This window comes from Apodemus sylvaticus, chromosome 12 (assembly GCF_947179515.1).
Source record: "Apodemus sylvaticus chromosome 12, mApoSyl1.1, whole genome shotgun sequence".
Taxonomy (NCBI): Eukaryota; Metazoa; Chordata; class Mammalia; order Rodentia; family Muridae; genus Apodemus; species Apodemus sylvaticus.
The window spans coordinates 47,610,118-47,634,407 of NC_067483.1; the positions used below are offsets into that span (position 1 = coordinate 47,610,118).

At 35.9% G+C, this 24,290-nt stretch overlaps 1 protein-coding gene across 1 annotated transcript in view; it reads left to right on the forward strand.

The window, feature by feature from the left end:
* The window catches only part of LOC127697262 (potassium channel subfamily T member 2-like), a 49,908-nt gene extending 27,328 nt beyond the window's left edge, over window positions 1–22,580 (forward strand). Inside the window, exons 4-5 of the mRNA XM_052200280.1 lie at window positions 6,382–6,466; window positions 22,377–22,580. Of these exons, the coding sequence (XP_052056240.1) occupies window positions 6,382–6,466; window positions 22,377–22,488 (197 nt within the window). The 3' untranslated portion in view covers window positions 22,489–22,580. The remainder of the gene's footprint in view (window positions 1–6,381; window positions 6,467–22,376) is intronic.
* The last annotated feature ends 1,710 nt before the right edge of the window (window positions 22,581–24,290 follow it).

Sequence of the window (24,290 nt, forward strand, 5' to 3'; positions counted from 1 at the left end):
ATCCTTAAAGAGACACTATCATCTACACCAATAAGATGCCAATCCCAGCTGCCTCAATCACCCCAAACATTTCTATCTTAATATTTGCCTGGGGTGCTTTTCCATTCTTCAGGTCAGACACACAATTATGTAGGTCTTTAAAACCCAAACCATCATTTCTCAAGACTAGCTACTGAGCTCCTGTCTGTTCTTCATGCCACCAGTCCTGAAATATATACCATCTCTACTAACTTACTTGGCGCACTCAATGGTGAGGCCAGAGACTCTAAATTTTCCTAGATAAACTGAACTTCAAGTATCTAAACTCTAAACTATCCAAGTCAGTGTTAGAGAAAAACAGATTCACTTGTTCATTCAACATGAAGAGTCGATTTGTGTTAGTGCAGAAACTCATATCAAAAGACACCACCAATGATCTAATGCTATATGCACTGGTCACAGCAGAATTATACAAACAGTATGAAATATTGAGACAATATGCATTCTACACTCTGTAGAACAAGGCAAGCAAGCAAGAAAACAAACAAATAGCAGCAACAATAAGTCCCACCAATATAAAAGTAACAGTCTCTAGTGGAAACAGAAAATCAACCAATGGAAGTTCCTGTAAAATAGACCACAAATTGAGACATAATGCAAATCCCCACAAATATAAGACATTTGAAGGAATTCTTTGTATTCTATATGACTACACAACAGATTAAAGCTTTAAATTACAGTAGGAAATAGCCTATAGAGATTACATGAGCTCACAGAGATTAAATAACCCACCATTACATGATGGATTTGTCACAGATAAAGTTACAATAAAGATTTTAAAAGTTTGAGGATAAAATGAAATTTGAAATACAATGTAACAAAATTTCTAAGTGACAATGAATACAGACTCACTAGGGAAGTTTATAGCTCTAATTGTCTTTATCAAGAGATCAGTTAGGGTATACCTTAAGAATTTAGAAAAATAAATATACAGCAAACTCCAAGGCAGAAGTTAAGAGTACTTTAAAAAATGGCAAAATTTAAATAAAATATGATATCACCCCACACTCTAACTCCTCCTAGACTCCTTATTTCTCATCTCCTTCCCAAAATAATGTTCTTTAAGGTTTTTTGTTTGTTTGTTTGTCTGTTTAACTCACTAAGTCTAAGTGCTGCCAGTATATATTCTGAGGTATAAGCCATACAATGAGAAATGAAAAATATACCATTGGCTACACTCCTAAAGAAATTAGTACACTCCAGTGACAGCCATTAGCTGCCTAGCTCATCTGCTAGGGTTAGGGTTTTGGGAAGACCTCTCCATTTCATGCTAGAATCTTTAACTGGATTGATCTTTTGTACGTCTTATGCAGATAAATATATATACCAATCACTAGACCTATCACTTCCCTAGCCATAGATTTTTGACCGTGTTTATAGGACTGGGCTATTGTTTTCCCATGTTGAAGTTACAAATACAATCATGACTTGAAATTATTAAACCTGTGGGAACATAATAGGTCAGTTTGGTAACTTGCAGTGTCCAGTTCATAGTTGGATAAAACCACTGGTGTATTTTCTCCCTGAGCAGCCTGAACAGTACCCTATGATACTATTCAGTGAACAAGAAGGAAGACTGTGAAGACCAAAATGTGGGTGCTTCAGTCCTTCTTAGAAGGGGGAACAAAATACTTAAGGGAAGAAATACGGAGCCAAAGTGTGGAACAGAGACTGAAGGAAAGGCCATCTAGAGACTGTCCCACCTAGGGATCCATCCCATATACCAGACACCAGACCCAGATACTATTGTGGATGCCAAGAACTGCTTGCTGACAGGAGCTGATGCAGCTGTCTCCTGAGAGGCTCTGGCAGAATAGAGGTAGATCCTTGCAGCCAAACATTAGATTGAGCACAGGGTCCCCAATGGAGGAGTTAAAGAAAGGACTTAAGGAGCTGAATGGCTTTGCAACCCATAGGAAAAACAGCAGTATCAGCCAACAAGAGCCCCCAGAGCTCTAAGGAACTAAACCACCAACCAGAGAGTACACATGGAGGGACTCATGGCTTCAGCCTCATATGTAGCAGAGGATGGCTTTGTCAGGCTTCAATGGGAGGAGAGGCCCTTGGTCCTGGGAATGCTCGATTCCCCATTGTAAGGGGATGCCAGGGCTGGGTGACAGGAGTGAGTAGGTAGGTGAGGGAGCACCCTCATAGAAGCAGGGGGAGGGAGGAAGCAATAGGGAGTTTCTAGAGGTGAAACCAGGAAAGGGGATAATATTTGAAATGTACATAAATGAAATATCAAAAAAAAGAGATTTAAAAAAAAGAAGGAAGAGTGTGCAAGATAATTCAAGATTCATCCCTCTCTATTCTTCAGCCAAAATCTATGTTGCCTTCCTGAGTAGAGACTTAACATCAAGTTATGATGGACAATCCAGAAACATGTCATTGGCCGCTATTGTTCTAGGTGACTCTGGGACCTTGTTAACAGCAACATGTATGAATGTATGCCTATCTCTGAGATTTTTTTAATAATTCATGTCTTCTAGAAGCAGCATTATTAACTAATGTGGGGTTAAATGAATAAAAACTATAAACATCTTATAAAATGGTGTTATTTCAGTAGGTTTCCTCATATATCCTCTACTTTTCGTTAATCTACCTTATATACTTCTGAATTTCTTGATTGTTAGGAATGTTGAACACTTTTAAAACTTCTCTTTGGTCAATGTGATTTTTTTCTGTAACATTTTGCATCTGATACTCCTGAAAGTTACCGTGAAACTGTCTCTCCCTATAATATCAGGTATAAAGTCCCATCAAAATAGATGCTTAAATAACATCGAGAGACACTATCACATGGAAAAGGGAAAGGTCATGGGGTTTCAACCCTCTACAAAAAGAATTACAGGGAACTGAGGAATGCTGAGAGCAGGAGAAAGCCTTCCCCAAGGAACAGCACAGCATTGGTTATCAAATAACAAATGATCAGCTCTGGGCTTATATACATACCAGTGAAATTCTATAGACTAAACAGCTTGTATTTATGTATTTAAGAACACACATACATGGACACACACACTCACACAACAATAACAACAACAAAGTGAGAAAAGAGGTGTGGAGAAGCTTGGGGAAAGTAAGAAAATGATAAAATTGTATAATTATATTACCGTCTCAAAAAATTAATAAAAGAAAAATTGAAAGACTTAGCTTTCACTTGTACTTCTCCTTTGAAATTTTGCTTCTCAAGCCCTAGTCAATTTCTTAATAGACACTTTGATGGGTATTTGATTTTTTTGCATTTCTTTATAAAGTTTGCTAATAGTCTCTTGTCTAAAATACATGACAACAATTTTTCTCTCATTCTGAAGCCTGTATGTTTGGTTCCCTTGGATGTGCCAAGGACTTCATGCAGTCTCATTCCTTGTTTCCTATCCCACTAAAGCCCTATTAGAATGCTCTTTTCCACATTGCTATCCTAAATAGAAATATTTGGTTCTTTTTAAATTGAGCTTTGTGTTAGATGAAAGACACAAGTCTAATTTCATTGTTCTACAAGTCAATAGACTTTTCACTAGTTTTATTAACACCATTTGTTGAATTGACAGTCTTTTTCCACTGTGTGCAAAAAAATTTCAATGGCAGTAATTTTTACTATATGGAATTTTTCAGCTTTCTATATTCAGAATTTAGCTATCTTGACACAGTATGTTCATAGATTATTAGTGTAGTTTTGATGCTAGGAAATAGAATCTTGATTCTCTCATTCATGAAAATACATATTAGAAAAATCTATTTTCCAGTAAGTATTGTATTTTGTTGTCAACACAGCAATATATTTGCATGTTTGTCATGTTTAATGATAATAAAGGCAGGCTCTTAGTAATTAATCTAACCTACTCTATTCCTCCTATAGAATCGTGGAATAACCAAAATACAACAACAGAAAATGACTGACTGAGATTAAAGCAATAGTGTGTTCCCAATAAGACAGCTGGAGAATGTGGTCTGATATGTGTCTACAATAGACCTAAAAATAACAATCACATTTATTCATTCTCAAATGCAAGATCACAGAGAGGAAGTGGTGACTGTGGGCCTAAGACTGATTAGGGACAAGACTGAGCTCTCCAGCTAGGCAGACTTGAAATAGTGGTTTGAACTCACCAACTACTTTCAACTTAAATCAGAAGGATGGCATTCATGTTCTGTGAGGACAAGTCATTGAGGAATGAAGAAAGCAACTGGAATTGCTGGTTCTGACTGTGATCTCATCTTTCCTAACCTAAATTTAAAACTTGTCTTGTGTTGCAGTTCAGGAATGTTTTGTATTTATGAAATAGAGTTGCTCATACTCACAAAAAATGATGCTTTTTTTCTAGTTTACCTACTATGTTTCAGAGTGTTATGATTTAGGGTCCAGAGAGCATCATCAATTTGAGTTCCTCTGAAAAGAATTTGTCATAACACAGAAAGACAAAAGGAATTTTTTTCAGAGAACTATGACTCAAACTTATTTTTCATAGAGATATGTGATCTTGATAATATCATGTCAGTATAATGTGATTTATGCTTGAATTATAAATATCATTTTATAACAAATTGGGGTTTCAAACTCCAGCCTGTTGCTTTAGCCATCCATTCCTAAGTATGATTCTAGACATAAGAAATAAATATACTAGATTTCAACCTGCATATGACTTTCAAATAAATAATTATTTTAGTGTTTCACATGCAAGTTTTTAGGCCAAATTTTTATCTACTTCAGCAGTTAGCAAACTAATATATTACTTTATTTAAATATCAATTTAATCAGCTTAGGATTGTAATATTTTTACTGGTAAACCTTCGGTTGGCTCAACTGTCTTGTGAGATACTAACAATGATTTACAAATTTTTTTAAAAAATAAATTTGCATATCAATTGAACTAAAGCAGAATATATTATAACATTAGAATGGCATATTTCTATTGAAATGAATGTAATAAATTACATTATTTTGTGGGAATAGCATTTTAGTACAGCAAATTGCTTACTAGGTTCAGCTATGTTGGCCTAGCATGAACTTTAATGACGTATTTAAATATTGAGGAACTTCTTCTCTTGGTAAAAAAATAACTTTAGACATTTCTTCCAACCTACTAACTTAATACTTTCTTCAAGAAATACGCTTATTTACAATTGCAGTAACTAGAAATATACTTATACTTTGGCTGGGTTTTTTGGGTGTGGTTAAGTACATCAACAAGCTTAATCCTTGGAAAGTAGTCATGGAAGTATGTGTGCATATGGCTTTATCCTCTCATAATACTCTTGGAATGTAGAACATCAAAAGCTACAAAGCTGTTCACATTTTTAAAATAATTATTCCTATGCCTTTTGTGCTGGTGAGTTTCTTATTGTTGCTTCGATTCTTGAGGTTAGATACTTTTAAAGAGATGTTTATTTAAGTCATATTATTGAATGTGACAATGTAATACAGTTTGAACTCAGTAGTTTCCAGTTTTGTGATGGCCACTTGGCTATAGGCCATGGGTCAGATAAGAAGCCAACTTGTATGGGGCAGAGATTGAATACTTGCTCTTTTAAAAAGACTTGAAGTAACTTTGGATGTAGTATGCTACTCTGAGGACATTAATTTCAGTATCCACACTGTGTCTTAGCACTTCCCAACATGGACTATGACAACCAGGTTTCCAGTACAAGAGTCTCTGAAGTGGGGCTAAAGATTCAGTGGATACTTAAAGCATAGCACCTCCATTTTTATTTGTTTTTTTTTTGTTTTGTTTTGTTTTTGAAGAAAGCTATTCATCAGAGTAATACCCTTAAATGTATGGTTAATATTTTTTACACAGAATTCTCTGCATTCTTAGAGGAAAAACAAATTCTGACATGAAAACACGTATTTTAAACTATGCATATTTTCACATTACCTCTACTGCCTTCTAAATATGTCTGCCTAGATTAGTATTTCAGGAAATTTCCTGTATCAACATTCTCTGGGATGATGTTTACTTCTAGCTATATTTAATTATTATATTGGAAAATGAATCAAGTAATATCCCATATCCATTTTTTTTAGTAAAAATGCCTTTTAATTGTAATGGCTTTCAGGAAAGAATGTAACTATGGTTACGCTGAACAGAATTAGATACTTTATTTTTATCATCTACTGGAACAAAAAGTAGATACATCAGAGATCTTTCCAAAAGCAGAAATTTGAAAACCAAATCTACAATCATTAAAACAAAACAAAACAAAACAACAAACAAAACAAACAAACAAAAAACTACAGCAAGTTCTCATTGACAGCTACACAATCTGAACACAAGTACAGTAACTGTAGTAATTTTGTGTGGATCATAAACAAACTTCACATCTCCTTTTATTATATTTTAGATGAAATGAATGATCATCAGAGCACCCTTTCCTATATCCTGATTAATCCATCACCAGACACCAGGCTTGAGCTGAATGATGTTGTGTAAGTTGATCTCACCTAATGCGTCAGGGGTATATAAACTACTAATTTCCTGTATGTTTAATACACTAGTATAGTCTTTTCTTTGATTTCATGATGAGTATGCTTAGAAAATGGCAATTTTTGTGAAACTATGTATCTCTATGCTTCTCTATGTAGTGCTCTAAAATGTAGAACTGTTAAAAATGGGTTTTTTTGTTTGAGGAAGTAGTAATGAATATTCTCTAGTCTCTGGGCAAATGTACACTTGCAAAAATCATAGAAATCTATACTATAAGTGGAGAATGCCTCACAGGAAAAGTGAAGTATTCAACAGTATATCATTCTAGAGATTTTTAAATTTCCATAAGCAAAAATAAAATACAAAAGAATACAATAAAAAGGGTTTGATAGAGAAATTGTGCCTCCTCCCTCTGCTCTCTCACCCAATTTGCTCAATCCCTCTGTTTCCCCTGATTATTTTGTTCTCCTTCTAAGTGAACCATTCACCAAAAGAGTGGTTTGCATATTTCTAATGCTGTGACATTATTATTATTATTATTATTATTATTAATTATTATTATTTTATATGTTAACATCCTAAAAGTTGCCCCTTTCCTGGTCCCCTGCCTTAAGTTCTTTACTCTGTCCTCCCTTGCACCACCTCTGAGGGATGCTCCCCAACCTGGCCACTTACCCCCACCTCACCCCCCACCAGCATCCCTCTTCCCTGGGGCATCAAGTATCCACAGGATTAAGTGCATTCTCTCTCACTGAAATACTCATGTGCCAGGGGCCATGAAGAAGCCCATGTATGCTCATTGGTTTTTGTCTTAGACTCTGAGAGTTCTGTAAACACTGTGGTTCTTCCAATAGGGTTGCAATCTCTTTCAGCTCCTTCAGTCTTTCCTCTAACACTTCCATATCAGTAGCTGACTTCAATCCAATAGCTGGCTAAAAGTATCAGCATTTGTCCCAGTAAGTTGATGGTCGAGCCTCTCAGAGGACAGCCCTTACAGGCGCCTGTCTGCAAATACAATATGACCTCAGTAATAGTATCAGAATTTGGTGTGTGCATATAGGATGGGTCCCAAGTTGGGTCAGTCATTGGGTGGCCTTTCTTTCAGCCTCATCTCTATTGTTGTGTCTGCATTTCCATTAGACAGGAACAATTCTGGGTTAAAATTTTTAAAATGGGTGTGCTGTTCCCTGCCTTACCTGGGGGCAATGTCTATCTAATGGAAGTTGTCCCTTCCAGTTCCATCTTGCAGTTCTACTAATGTAATCCTCATTGAGTCCTGGTAGCCTCTCAGATTCCAGGTATCTGGGAATTTATGGAAGTTTATCCCATGTAGCGCATTCACCGCTACTGCTGCATATTCTCCTGACACTCTAGGCTTCTCTCTTGTCTCTCTGCATACCAGATCCTGCATCTCCTTTTTGCCTCCTCCCTCTGTTCTCGCACCCAGTTTGCTCAGTCCTTCTGCCTCCCTTGATTATTTTGTTCTCCTTCTAAGTGAGATTCAGGTAACCTCACTTGGGCCTTCCTTCTTATTAAGCTTTCTGTGGTCTGTGTATTGCATCATAGATACTCTGTACTTTATGGCTAATTTCCACTTATCAGTGTGTACATACCATAAATGTCTTTTTGGATGTGGCTTACTTCATTCACTTGGGATAATATTTTCTACACCCATCCATTTGCTCGCAAAATTCATGATCTCCTCTTTTTAATAGCTGAATAGTATTCCATTATGTAAAAGAACAACATTTTCTCTATCTATTCTTCAGTTGAAGTACATTAGGGTTGTTTTTCAGCTGCTGGTTTTAACAAATAAGACTACTATAAACACAATGGAGCATGAATCCTTGTGGTATGGTGGAGCATTTTTTGGATATATTCCCAGGAGTGGTATAGTTCGGTCTTTAGGTAAAACTATTTCCAATTTTCTGGGGAACTGCCAGACTGATTTCCAGAGTGGCCACCAGCGATGGAGTAGTGTTCCTCTGTCTCCACATTCTATCCTGCATGTGCTTTCACTACAGATTTTTTATCTTAGCCATTCTGATTGGTGTAAGGTGGAATCTTGATGTCATTTGGATTTGCATTTCTCTGATGACTAAGGATATTGAACATTTTTAAAAAGCTTATCAGCCATTTGAGATACTTTTGTTGACAACTATCGGTTTACTCGATTCCTCCATGTAGGGGAATGCCAGGGCAGTGAGGTGGGAGTGGGTGGGGGAGAGGAGAGCACCCTAACAGAAGTGGGGACAGGGGGATGGCACAGGGGGTTTCTGGAAGGGAAACCAGAAAAGGGGATAACATTTGAAATGTAAATACATAAATTATCCAATAAAACTAAATTATAAAAATGAGAATTTTCTGTTTAGCTCTATATCCCCATTTTTTAATAAGGTTATTTGGGGTTTTTTTTGGGGGGGGGAGAATCTAGCATATCATTTGTAAATAGTGATACCTTGACTTCCTTGCCAATTTGATCTCCTTTGGTAGATAATTGATCTGGCTAGAACTTCAAGTACTATATTGAATAGCTATGGGAAGAATGGACATCCTTATCTTGTCCTTGATTTTAGTGGTATTGCTTCAAGTTTCTCTCCATTTAATTTGATATTTGCTGTTGTTTGCTGTATATTGCTTTTATTATGTTTACATATGGGCCTTGAATTCCTGTTCTCTACAATACTTTTTAACATAAGGTGGTATTGGATTTTGTCAAGGGCTTTTTCAGCATCTAATGAGATGATCATGTGATTTTTTTCCTTAAGTTTGCTTACATATTGGATTATGTTGAGGGACGTTCATATATTGAACCCTCCCTACAACCTGAGGAAAAAGTCTACTTCATGGTAGTGATTGATGGCTTTAATTTTTTTTTGGATTCTGTTTGCTAGAATTTTATGGAATATTTTTGCATCGATATTCATAAGCAAATTTGGTCTGAAGTTCCTTTCTTTCTTCGGTCTTTGTGTGATTTAGATATCAGAATATCAGTGACTTCATAGAATTAATTAGGTAGTCCCTCTGTTTCTATTTTCTGAAACAGTTTGGTATTAGCTCTTCTTTGATGATGTGGTAGAATTCTTCACTACAAAACATCTGACCAGGGGTTTGTTTTTAGTTAAGTAGTTTTTAATGACTATTTCTATTTCCTTAGGGTTATGAGACTGTTTAGATAGGTTACCTGCTCTTGATTTCACTTTTGTGTGTGGCATCTGTCTAGAAAATCATCCACTTCATCTAGATTTTCCAATTTTCTTGAGTACAGGCTTTTGTAGTAGAATCTGATTTTTTTTTTAAATTTCCTCAGTGTCTGTTCTAGTGACTTCCATTTCATTTCTAATTTTAAAATTAATTTGGCTAAGGATTTATCTATCTCATTGATTTTCTCAAAGAATCAGCTTTTGGTTTGGTGATTCTCTTTGTTTCAAAATGGTTGATTTCTATCCCAAGTTTGATTATTTCTTGCAGTCTACTCCTGTTGTGTGTTTTTGTTTCATTTTGTTCAAGAGCATTTAGGTGCTGGTAAGTTGCTAGTGTTGGATATCACTAATTTCTTTACCAGTGCACTTACTGCTATGAATTTTCCTCTTAGCACTGCTTTCATTATATGCAAATGTTTGGGTATGCTGTGTCTTCGTTTTCATTGAATTCTGGAAAGTCTTTAATATATTTATTTCTTTTTTTTTTTCATTTTTTATAATCTACATTTTTTTATGTTGAGCCATTTTATTTTTTTTATTAGATATATTTTTTATTTACATTTGAAATGATTTCCCCTTTTCTAGCGCCCACTCCCCGAGAGTCCCCTAAGCCACCTTCTCTCCCCCTGTCCTCCCACCCACTCCTTCCCACTTCCCCGTTCTGATTTTGCCAAATACTGCTTCACTGAGTCTTTCCAGAACAAGGGGCCACTCTTCCTTTCTTCTTGTACCTCATTTGATGTGTAGATTATGTTTTGGGTATTCCAGTTTTCTAGGTTAATATCGACTTATTAGTGAGTGCATACCATAATTCACCTTTTGAGTCAGGGTTACCTCACTTAGTATGATGTTCTCTAGCTCCATCCGTTTGCCTAAGAATTTCATGAATTCATTGTTTCTAATGGCTGAATAGTACTCCATTGTGTAGATATAACACATTTTTTTGCATCCACTCTTCTGTTGAGGGATACCTGGGTTCTTTCCAGCATCTGGCAATTATAAATAGGGCTGCTATGAACATAGTAGAGCATATATCCTTATTACATGGTGTGGAATCCTCTGGGTATATGCCCAGGAGTGGTTTAGCAGGATCTTCTGGAAGTGAGGTGCCCAATTTTCGGAGGAACCGCCAGACTGATTTCCAGAGTGGTTGTATCAATTTGCAACCCCAGCAGCAGTGGAGGAGTGTTCCTCTTTCTCCACACCCTCTCCAACACCTGCTGTCTCCTGAATTTTTAATCTTAGCCATTCTGACTGGTGTAAGGTGAAATCTCATGGTTATTTTGATTTGCAATTCCCTAATGACTAATGAAGTTGAGCATTTTTTAAGATGCTTCTCTGCCATCCGAAGTTCTTCAGGTGAGAATTCTTTGTTTAACTTTGTACCCCATTTTTTAATAGGGTTGTTTGGTTTTCTGGAGTCTAACTTCTTGAGTTCTTTATATATATTGGATATTAGCCCTCTGTCTGATGTAGGATTGGTGAAGATCTTTTCCCAATTTGTTGGTTGCCGATTTGTCCTCTTGATGGTGTCCTTTGCCTTACAGAAACTTTGTAATTTTATGAGGTCCCATTTGTCAATTCTTGATCTTAGAGCATATGCTATTGGTGTTCTGTTCAGAAACTTTCTCCCTGTACCGATGTCTTCCCCAGTTTTTTTTCTATTAGCTTCAGAGTGTCTGGCTTTATGTGGAGGTCCTCGATCCATTTGGATTTGAGCTTAGTACAAGGAGACAAGGATGGATCAATTCTCATTCTTCTGCATGCTGACCTCCAGTTGAACCAGCACCATTTGTTGAAAAGACTATCTTTTTTCCATTGGATGTTTTCAGCCTCTTTGTTGAGGATCAAGTGGCCATAGGTGTGTGGGTTCATTTCTGGATCTTCAATCCTGTTCCATTGATCCTCCTGCCTGTCACTGTACCAGTACCCTGCAGATTTTAACACTATTGCTCTGTAGTATTGCTTGAGGTTAGGGATACTGATTCCCCCAGATTTTCTTTTGTTGCTGAGAATAGTTTTAGCTATCCTGGGTTTTTTGTTGTTCCAGATGAATTTGATAATTGCTCTTTCTAACTCTGTGAAGAATTGAGTTGGGATTTTGATGGGTATTGCATAGAATCTGTATATTGCTTTTGGCAAAATGGCCATTTTAACTACATTGATTCTACCGATCCATGAGCATGGGAGGTTTTCCCATTTTTTGAGGTCTTCTTCCATTTCCTTCTTCAGAGTCTTGAAGTACTTGTCATACAGATCTTTCACATGTTTGGTAAGAGTCACCCCAAGATACTTTATACTGTTTGTGGCTATTGTGAAGGGGGTCATTTCCCTAATTTCTTTCTCAGCCTGCTTATCCTTTGAGTATAGGAAGGCCACTGATTTGCTTGAGTTGATTTAATAACCTGCCACTTTGCTGAAGTTGTTTATCAGCTGTAGGAGTTCTCTAGTGGAGTTTTTTGGGTCACTTAGGTAGACTATCATGTCATCTGCAAATAATGATAGTTTGACTTCTTCCTTTCCAATTTGTATCCCTTTGACCTCCTTATGTTGTCTAATTGCCCGAGCTAGTACCTCAAGTACAATATTGAAAAGATAAGGAGAAAGGGGGCAGCCTTGTCTAGTCCCTGATTTTAGTGGGATTGCTTCAAGTTTCTTTCCATTTAGTTTGATGCTGGCCACCGGTTTGCTGTATATTGCTTTTACTAGGTTTAGGTATGGGCCTTGAATTCCTGTTCTTTCCAAGACTTTAAGCATGAAAGGATGCTGAATTTTGTCAAATGCTTTTTCAGCATCCAATGAAATGACCATGTGGTTTTTTTCTTTGAGTTTGTTTATGTAGTGGATTGCATTGATGGATTTCCGTATATTGAACCAACCCTGCATACCCGGGATAAAGATCATGGTGGATGATCGTTTTGATGTGTTCTTGGATTCGGTTGGCAAGAATTTTATTGAGTATTTTTGCATCGATGTTCATAAGGGAAATTGGTCTGAAGTTCTCTTTCTTTGTTGGATCTTTGTGTGGTTTTGGTATCAGCGTAATTGTGGCTTCAAAGAAGGAATTGGGTAGTGTTCCTTCTGTTTCTATTGTGTGGAATAATTTGAAGAGTATTGGTGTTAACTCTTCTTTGAAGGTCTGATAGAATTCTGCACTGAAACCATCTGATCCTGTGCTTTTTTTGGTTGGAAGGCTTTCTATGACTCCTTCTATTTCTTTAGGCATTATGGGACTGTTTAGATGATCTATTTGGTCCTGATTTAATTTTGGTATTTGGTATCTGTCAAGGAAATTGACCATTTCCTCCAGATTCTCCAGTTGTGTTGAGTACAGGCTCTTGTAGTAGGATCTGATGATTTTTTTGGATTTCCTCACTTTCCGTTGTTATATCTCCCTTTTCATTTCTAAGTTTGTTAATTTGGATACTTTCTCTGTGCCCTTTGGTCAGTCTGGCTAAGGGTTTATCTATCTTGTTGATTTTCTCAAAGAACCAGCTCCTGGTTTTGTTGATTCTTTGTATGGTTCTCTTTGTTTCTACTTCATTGATTTCAGCCCTGAGTTTGATGATTTCCTGCCTTCTACTCCTCCTGGGTGAAATAGCTTCTTTTTGTTCCAGGGCTTTCAGGTGTGTCATTAAGCTGGTAATGTATGCTCTCCCCATTTTCTTTTTGGAGGCACTCAGGGCTATGAGTTTTCCTCTTAGCAGTGCTTTCATTGTGTCCCATAGATTTGGGTATATTGTGTCTTCATTTTCATTGTGTTCTAAAAAGTCTTTAATTTTTTTCTTTATTTCTTCCTTGACCAAGGTATCATTGAGTAGAATATTGTTCAGTTTCCACGTGTATGTGGGTGTTCTGTTGTTTTTGTTGCTATTGAAGACCACTTTTACTCCATAGTGATTTGATAGGAGGCATGGGATTAGTTTGATCTTCTTATATTTGTTGAGGTCTGTCTTGTGACCAATTATATGGTCGATTTTGGAGAAGGTACCATGAGGTGCTGAGATAAAGGTATATTCTTTTGCTTTAGGATAGAGTGTTCTCTATATATCTGTTAAATCTAATTGGTCCAAAGCTTCAATTAGTTTCATTGTGTCCCTGTTTAGTTTCTGTTTTCCTGCTCGGTCCATTGAGGAAAGTGCAGTGTTGAAGTCACCCACAATTATTGTGTTAGGTGCAATGTGTGCTTTGAGTTTTAATAAAGTTTCTTTTATGAAAGAGGGTACCCTTGCATTTGGAACATAGATGTTCAGGATTGAGAGTTCTTCTTGTTGTATTTTTCCTTTGACTAGCAAGAAGTGTCCCTCAGAGTCTCTTTTGATGACTTTGGGTTGAAAGTCAATTTTATCTGATATTAAAATGGCTACTCCAGCTTGTTTCCTGAGACCATTTGCTTATAAAATTGTTTTCCAGCCTTTTACTCTAAGGTAGTGTTTGTCTTTGACCCTTAGGTGTGTTTCCTGTAAGCAGCAAAATGTAGTGTCCTGTTTATGTATCCAGTCAGTTAGTCTATGTCTTTTTATTGGGGCATTGAGTCCATTGATGTTAAGAGATATTAAGGAATAGTGATTGTTATTTCCTGTCATTTTTGACGTTAGTTTTTAAATTTGATTGGTTAACTTCTTTTTGGTTTGATGAAATGTTACTATCTTGCTTTTTCCAGGGTGAAGTTTCCCTCCTTGTATTGGTGTTTTCCTCCTATTATCCTTTGTAGGGCTGGGTTTGTGGATAGATATTGGGTAAACTTGGTTTTGTCATGGAATATCTTAGTTTCTCCATCTACGGTGATTGAGAGTTTTGCTGGATATAGTAGTTTTGGCTGGCATTTGTGTTCTCTTAGAGTCTGCATGAGATCTGCCCAGGATCTTCTAGCCTTCATAGTCTCAGGTGAAAAGTCTGCTGTGATTCTGATAGGTCTTCCTTTATATGTTACTTGGCCTTTTTCTCTTACTGCCTTTAATATTCTTTCTTTGTTTAGTACATTTGGTGTTTTGATTATTATGTGACGGGAAGTATTTCTATTCTGGTCCAGACTGTTTGGAGTTCTGTAGGCTTCTTGTATATTCATGGGCATCTCTCTCTTTAGGTTAGGGAAGTTTTCTTCCATAATTTTATTGAAGATATTTGCTGGCCCTTTAAGTTGTAAATCTTCACTCTCATCTATGCCTATAATCCTTAGGTTTGGTCTTCTCATTGTTTCCTGGATTTCCTGGATATTTTGGGTTACACGCTTTTTGCTTTTTGCATTTTCTTTAACTGTTGAGTCCATGGTTTCTATGGTATCTTCAGCATCTGAGATTCTTTCTTCTATCTCTTGTATTCTGTTGTTGATATTTGCATCTATGTCCACTGATTTCTTCCCAAGGCTTTCTATCTCCAAAGTTGTCTCCCTTTGAGTTTTCTTAGTTGTTTCTACTTCTGATTTTAGATCCTAGATGGTTTTGCTTAGCTCCTTCACTTGCTTGTTTGTGCTTTCCTGTATTTCTTTAAGAGATTGTTGTGTTTCCTCGTTCATGACCTCAGCCTGTCGACCAAAGTTCTCCTGTATTTCTTTAAGTGTTTTTTGCATTTCCTCATTATTGGCTTTTGTATTCTCCTGGATTTCTTTCAATGATTTTTGTGTTTTCCTTGCAAGGGCTTCTAACTTTTGATCCATTTTCTCCTGAATTTCTTTAAGTATGTCCTTCATGTGTTCCTGTACCAGCATCATGACCAGTGATTTTAAATCCAAATCTTGTTTTACTGGTGTGATGGGGTATCCAGGACATGATGGTAAAGGAGAATTGGGTTCAGATGTTGCCATATTGCCTTGATTTCTGTTATTGACGTTCCTGTGTTTGCCTTTTGCCATCTAGTTCTCACTGGTGTTAGTTGGTCTTGTCAGTGCTGGACTCACCAGTGCAAGCTGCCCCTTCCCAAGTGGCCTCTGGTGCACAGCTTACCTCCTGCACTGCCTGGAGACAGGGTGCTGTTGCCCAGGCTGTTCAGACCCTGAAGCAGACACCTGAAGGCTCCCGCTGGGGCCCGCTGGATTCACTGGGGCACACCGACTTCTCTCCGCTGGCTGCCCCGAAGCCCATCTTGCCTCTTGCAGGACCTGGAGATGTGGTGTTGCCGCCCAGGCTGATCTGGATCCGGAAGTGGAGAGGTCTGAGGGCTACCGCCAGAGGCCTCAGTACTGAAGCCCATCTTTCTTATTTTTTTTCGGACCAAATTATCATTGAATAGAGAGTTGTTTGGCTTCCTTGAGTATGTTAGTTTCTTTCTTTCTTTCTTTTTCTTTCTTTCTTTCTTTCTTCCTTCCTTCCTTCCTTCCTTTCTTTCTTTCTCTTTCTTTTTTTTGTAATTATTCATATCTAGCCTTTGTCCATGGTGATCTGATTGGATAGCTGAGATTATTTCAATCTTCTTGTATTTGTTGAGGCTTGCTTTGTGAATGATTATGTGTTCGGTTTTGGAGAAGATATCATGAGGTGCTGAGAAGAAGGTATATTCTTTTTATAGCATGAAATGTTATTTATCTATCTGTTAAATACATTTGGCTCATAATTTCTATTAATTTTACTTTGTGTCTGTTTAGTTTCTGTTTCAATGACCTTCCCATTGGTGAGAGTCAGTTATTGAGTCTTCCATTATTATTGTTGGAGGTTCAATGTGTGTGTTGTGAGTTTTAGTAAAGTTTCTTTCACAAAAGTGGGTGCCCTTGCATTTGGAGCATAGATATTCAGAACTGACACTTCACCTTGGACTTGTCCTTTAATGAGTATGAAGTATCCTTTTTCATCCTTTGATAACTTTTAGTTTAAACTTTATTTTATTGTATATTAGAATTAGCCTGTTTCTTGGAACCATTTGCTTGGAGAACTTTTTTTTGCAGCCTTTTACTCTGAGGTCATGTCTGTCTTTATCTCAGAGGTGTGTTCCTTTAATGTAGCGAAATGGGGGATCCTGATTGTGTATCCAGTATGTTAGCCTGTGTCTATTGAGGAATTGAGTCCATTGAAATTGAGAGATATAAAAGACCAGTGACTGTTAGCTCATGTCACTTTTGTTGTTGGAGGTGGTAGTGTGTGTGTGTGTGTGTGTGTGTGTGTGTGTGTGTGTGTGTGTGTGTGTATGTGTGATTCTCTTTGGACTTGTTTTGAGATGATTAATTTTTTGTGTTTTTTGGGGAATAGATACCCTCCTTGTCTTGGAGTTTTCTTCTAGAATCCTCTGTAGAGCTGGATAGATACTATTTGAATTTAGTTTTGTCATGGAATATCTTGTTTTCTCCATCTATGGTGATTCAGAGTTTTGCTGGGTATAGTAGCCTTGGCTGGCATTTCGGGTCTCTTAGGGTCTGCATGACCTCTGTCTGGGATCTTCTGGCTTTGAGAGTCTAGTAAAATTCTGATAGGTCTACTTTTATATGCTACTTGGCCATTTTCCCTTACTGCTTTTAATAGTCTTCCTTTGTTCTGTGCATTTAGTGTTTTAATTATTAAGTGTTGGTAAGATTTTCTTCCTTGGTCCAATCTAATTCGCATTCTCTAGACTTCTTGTACATTTTTGACCATCTCTTGCTTCAGGGAAATTGAAGGTATTTTCTGGCTCTTTTAATTGAGAATCTTCATTCTTTTCTATTTATTCTTATATTTCATCATTTCATTGTGTCCTGAATTTCCTGGATGCTTAGTGTTAGGAGCTTTTAATGCTTTGCATTTTCTTTGACCATTGTGTCAATATCTTCTATGGCATCATCTATGCCTAAGATTCTCTCTTCTCTCTCTTGTATTCTGTTGCATCTGTAGCTCCTGATCTCTTTCCTTCATTTTTCATCTCCAGTGTTGCCTATATTTGTGATTTTGTTATTGTTTCTACATCCAATTTTTGGTCTTAGACTATGTTGTTTAATCATTTACCTGTTTGATTGTCTTTTTCTATTATTCTTTAAAGGATTTATTTGTTTCCTCTTTGAGGGCTTTTATTTTATACCTGGGTTTTTCTGTATTTCTTTAAATGAGTTATTTCTATAATCCTGAAAGGCCTCTATTATCTTCATGAGATAGGAATTTAGGTCAGCACCATCCTTTTGTTGTTGTGGGAGAACTGGGTTCTGATGTTGCCAAAATACATTAGCTTCTGTTGTTTATGTTCTTGAGCTTACCTCCATCATTTCTGGAGCCAGCCTTCTCAAAGACAGGTAGAGCTCTGTGGTTTATGTTAGTGCAGGGCTCCTGGAAGGTAGGCAGTACTGTCTCTAGTTGGGGTCTGGGGGCTCCCATGTCTCTGGTTAGGGAAGATCATCTGGGAGATGGGCAGGCTGTGGGACTGAATAGAGGATCAGACACACAGATCTGCCTCCTGAGAACATGCACACCTGAAAGGAGATGGGGTTCATGTAGAGAGGAGTGGTCCCTCATCTGCTAGACTACATGAGGATCCCAGTGGGACAGTTATTTGGGCAGAGGTCTCACCAGGGTCCCTGATTATAACAGATCTCCTGGGAGACCTGCAGACTGTGGGATGGGGAACGAGGATATGCTAATGTGCACTGGTAGAAGTGCAGACTGGAAGAGAGGTACTGTGACCCTTTAATAAAGTCCATGTTGTTATGATCCCAATAATAAAATTATTTTGCTGCTATATTATATATGTACTTTGCTAGTGTTATGAATGGTAATGAGAATACCTTATATTCAGGATAGCTGACACATGACTCTGAAGTGTCACAACCTACAGGCTGAGAATCACTGCACTCAAAGGATGGATTGTGCTTGTATGATAGTAATGATACTACCATGAAAATGGGATATAGAAATGAGTATGACAGTTTCTTTTACTTCTAAGTGCTTACACCTAATTAACAAAACTATAGGGTAATCAAAAGAAATTGAAAATAATATATAATGTCTTTCATATTATAATAAATTTACCTTTGGTTAAGTTGGGTTGTGATTCACTAATTTCAACAAAAAAGACGTTACTTCAAGATGGAGTAGATATGAAAAGTAGGAGATATCAACTAACCCTGAAATTTAAACAAATTTTGTTTTGTTGGACACTGGAGGACATTCTAGAAGTGGAAAATTGATGGAAGAAAATATTCAGCATAAGAAATACATGAAGTAATTCAGGCAACAGTTGAACAATATAACAGTGGAAACTCTGAGAAGGGACTTAGGTGATAAGGTCAAGAGTTCAAGTATGATATATTATAAGAGATGGATTTTCACACCCAAGAAGAGCAAAAATGTATCAATATATAAGACTTTTACATTTGGTAATGCAAGCATAGGAAAGAAATACTTACAAAAGCCTGCTCCTTAGTCCATGATCAATACTGTTCTGGATCTGCTTAGAAGCTCATAGATAGTGGTTACCAGTCAGGTTTGCACAGTAAGATGCAAGCATTATAATGTTTCCAGTTTTTCAGATTTTGCTCAATATTACATTATTAGCTGGGCTGTCACTGAAATGAATAAAACCTTTAGTATATGTAATGCTAAAGCTTTAACCATTACCTTATTCAACACAGAGATGTGCATGGAGAGAAAAATAAAATGGATGTCAAATGGTAGGTAGTATTCAATTTTAGAGACATTTTCCAAAAATATGAAGTTACTAGAAAAATATATTAAAAAGAATACCATTGTCTCTACCTCAAACTTGGAAATAATTCCTGAAGTATACCTAACATAATCAGATACAAAGTTTCTAATATAATAAAAATTTTATAATACGGTGAACTTGAGTTTATGCTAGTAGAATCCTTATTGGCCTGTCAAAAATTACATTTTGATGGTGTTAAATTTATAAAGGACAAAACATTGTGGAAAAACTTTATATTGTAACTGGCTTTATCTTTAAGACTTCCTTTTGCATATTACTACAATAAAATTTAGCAACTCTTTTATTTCCCATCCATATTTGTACATCCGCTTTCCTTAAATTCATTTAAAAGAACAATTTTTAGGAAATCTCCAAATTACCTCAAATCTTAACTTTAATACTCCTTTCCTAAATAATAATAACAACTGATTTTCCTGTTGGTTTCCTTAGTTATGCTCATTCTGTCTGTATGCCAAGCCTACCACAACAATCACGTATGATTAATTTTGACAGTATATTCAAAATTGATATTGCTAATCTCTTGGCTCTATGACCATGTTTTTCCACCACATAGGTATGTTTCTTTCTTCAAATGAGCTATGAAACAGCTGAAAACTAGGATATTTAGCTACTGGAAATACAGCAAACCAGGCATGTTTGTGAGGAGTTCCCTGTTCTTTGAATTCAAAATTAATAAAAAATATCAATTTAAGTGCCAGGAAAATATGGTCCTCATATTATTGTAGTGACTGTAATTGTGGCAATGACAGAAGGCTTAGCTGAATTCAAACTACGGCACATTATCAAACCTACCATGACTAACAGCAGATCAAAAGAGAACCAAAGGAATCTGCTTTGCAAAACTGGTTTACCCTGATATAGAGAGCAGAGTTTGTCACAACATCAATAGAGTTAGTGGATAATGAATTATACTTTACTTTTTGTGTTATTTTTCTAAAACTTTACTTCTAGAAATTCATTCCAAATCAGGGAGCAACATTAATTTGATTCTGAAACAATAAATCAGTAGATGAAATGTCATTAAAAGACTTAATGTGTACTATTAGTTTTCTTCATCGATTTACAATGCTATTGAAATTTCAAGTAATTAGGAAGCATTGTGCGTAGATAGTGAAATCCCATTAATAGATACAAGGACAGTAATTTCCATTTTATTTGATTGAGGAAACTGGATGGAGCTGCTTTCAGTTGTCCAATTCATCATACTTGTGAAGGGTTGTATTACATGAATCATTTTCCCTCTGAGTTAGAAGAAGGAAAGTACAATCATTGTTAGGTATTCATTCCTGAATTCATTCTTGATTTCTTTTTGTACTTCCTTTGGAAATTATTATAGTAGTATGGAATTCTGGTTGCATTCTTACCTGGAATGGCTGTTCTTGAAAGCCATTATTAAAAAGCTTTCATTTTCTCTTTGCTGCCTTTCATTCTAATTTCAACTACCACTACTCCCTGGTCTAACCAGCTGCCTTTTTAAATAAACCAAAGAACAGCTCTTGCTCAGTGCCTGCCATTGTCTATTTAATTAAGTTTGGTGTGTTTCTGTTCTCTCATGCCTATTTGAAAAAACAAATTCTAACCCAAATCCTTTAATAAGGTATTATCCTGTTCTCTTCTGCTTCGGAGCTACTTAGAATTCCCCTTTCTTCTTTATATTTGCTCCATTCATTATATATTTATTTGCTTGCTAACTTTTATTTATTAATTTATTCTTATACTATGAACTTCTGATATGTAATAATGCTGCACATGATTCCACAGGATGAAGATCCCTTTCCTCAAATACATCCAAATATTAATTGAACATTTGAGTTTGTCAAATGAACATTTACTTATTTATTCATAGAAATTATTGAGAATGATTTTCAAAGAATTTCTTGGTAGCGGTAGCTCTTACACGTAACCCCAGCACTTGCAGAAAGAGACAGGAACATCACCATAATTTTGAAGCCACACTGGCCTACCAAGAAAGCATAACAACAGTTATGACTATATAATGAGACCAAACAGCATCAACAAGTCAACAAACATAAAGAATAATAAAGAAATATAAATGAACTTTTATACTTCAATATTATTTTCTTAAATATTAGATGAACAATTATCCGAGTACCTCAAATTTTGTTTTGGTATAGTGTTTTCTGTAACCATAGTTAAATATGTAAAATAAAGAGATTGTCAAATCACCTTCAACAATCTCTTAATTGTATGAGTAATAAAAATAACCACCTATTTACTGATGATCATGATAGAAAGTAGCGAGTTTACGGTAGCAAGCAGAAAGGATAAATAAATTATGGAGTTTTGACCAATTGAAGCATCATAATTGGAAAGGGTGATTCATTAGCATCCATCATCTAATCATTGCAGGTTAATTACAGTGAGTCTTTCAATTACTTATACAATAATGTAGGCCTGCATTTCACCTTAACACTGGGGTATGGGTCACCGCCTCTCTGATGGGGTGCAGGGCTCTTGGGACTCTGACACACTGCTCAGGAGAGAGGAAGTACAACCCATGTTTCTCTAGGTAATAAATGTCAGGGTAAGGGCCAAGAGTGTGGAGGGATCTTCTGCAGAATACTTAGGTGCAGTTCTGTACTGCAAAGTCATCACCCCTGTGGTAGTCCTTGATGAAAGAGATAGCTTTTGCTTGTCCCGACTGTTTTTCATAGTCTATGAGGGTGCACAGGACTTATTCAGTGGACACCCTTGTCCAGGAAGGAATGCTCAGGAAGGGATGCCCAGGAAGGGAAGCTCATTAGCTAGACACTTGGAATCTATCTAGATGCCTTATTAGAATGGAGAATTCTGAATTTTATGCTATGTTGCAAATTGTTGTAGTCACGTGCTCCAGGACTGTAACCTGGTTGGGAGGTGATTTAAATGCCTACTGTTCGCAGTTATGAGATTTTTCTAGTTTTTTTTTTTTTAATCTGCTTCACTATACTAGTTCTTCTGTTTGATGGCAGGGTTTCACTTGCCCCACACAATATTATTTTATGTAACTTATAGATAGAACATGTAGTAACACTATGAATTAAGGTTGCTTTGGTTTACTAATACAGCTTCTTGCTTTGTTTTCCTTTCGTAGATATTTGATCCGACCAGATCCATTGTCCTACCTTCCAAACAGTGAACCCAGTAGAAAAAACAGCATCTGCAATGCCACTGTTCAAGATTCTCGGGAGGAAACTCAACTCTGATGAAAAGAAAATAAGAGACATTATATATCTTACAGGGATCTTGCTTAAAATCATTATAATGTTGCAGATAGTCCTAAGAGCCTGACTGGAATGTATTCAATTTCTCATATTACTTCTATTTAAAAATAAAGTCTATTCTCTTAGAATTACAGATCATTTTGAACCTTAATGTGATATTTGTTGACATTTTCCTGGTTAATATTTAAATTTCATTGGAGGAGATTCTCAAAATGTTTATAAAATACAGAAGTTAAAATTGGATATTTAGTTGTTTAAGAATAACCACAGCTATTAGCAGTCAATTTTAAAACATTATTAAGACTATATAAAAATTTTAAATTCCACCTATATTAAGTACATCACAAGAACACAGAAGACTGATTTTCTTTTTATAATTAAATGTGCTATTTTATTGTTTAAAATTAGTTTCTAAAATTGAGCCCATTAAGAATTAATGCTTATCTCTATATAGAGATTAATCACTAACTTACATGGCTGACTTTTGTCTAGGCATTATAGTTTGCTTCAGAATAAATATTTAGTGTCATGTCTGACTTTACATATTATTGTATTTATTTTAGAATCTGAGATATCCATAGCATGATTAATTTTACAGAAGAAACTAAAACACACAGGAATATTAAGCACCTGAACTTTTTCAGTAACTTTACATCAAATGCACATTTTATGCTAAGAAAAGTGTACTTAAGAGAAAATTTTTTGTTCTCCTAAAAAATGCCTACCATAGAGAAAACAATACATATCTTTACAGCTTATTTGAATGTGAGAATTGGAATATTACCTGTATATATATATATATCAGATGAACAGTAATGACTTCTATTACTGTTAGCTTTAATATCTTTCATTTAGCTCTGTAGTAAAATTCACTAGGAAAATGATTTAAAGTTGAAAGGAGGATATTTATATGGACCAACCACAAGGTCACTTTAAAACCTTAAGCATTCTCTAAATGTCTTTGATATGAAATACTCATCATCAAAGTTTGATTTAATTTAAAATTAATAAAATGTATCTGTCCTTAGCATTGTAAGGAAAAGCATCATTACCTTATATATTTATTATATTTGAAATTTGATATGAATTATTCAGAATTTGACAGATAAATTTAATATAACCTATTGGACACTAATACTTTTAGCTTTATTCCCTATTTTTGACTCCATAAATATGCTAAAATTCACAAGAGAATAAATATATACCCAGATTACCAAGTCACATCCAATGTTCCCATTGGAGATATATTAGTACATTTAGAAAAACTAAAATTCTGATTTTTATCTATTTCTTTATTCATAAAATTGACATGGAGTTACCATGCAACCTAAAATTGTTCATGTAAGAAATAGAATATTTTGTCCTTTCAAATCATAATGGAGCAAATCAGAGAAAAGGAAAATAAATCATATAAAAAAGGAATCTTAATGGCCTTCCCATAATTATAGAAAGAAACAGAAAGATAAAGTGTAAAATCAAATCTTCAGGCAATGTTATAATTTGACCAGAGAATATATAATGTATTTTTTAGCAGTAGTTGTCATTACCCATAATTGGGAAAAAGAAAAACATGAAGAATTACCTCAAAACAGAGAGATGCTCTCTAATCTTCAGAAAAGCATGGTAGAACAAGTTGCTTAAAATTTGAGAGTGAGAGCATGCCATGAAAGTCATGACTGTATGAGGATATGTGTGTATGTTTCTTTTCAAAAATATATGACATGACATTAAAATTGAAAGCAGAACTGAATTAATGTATTCAGTAGGTAAAATATTGAATATAT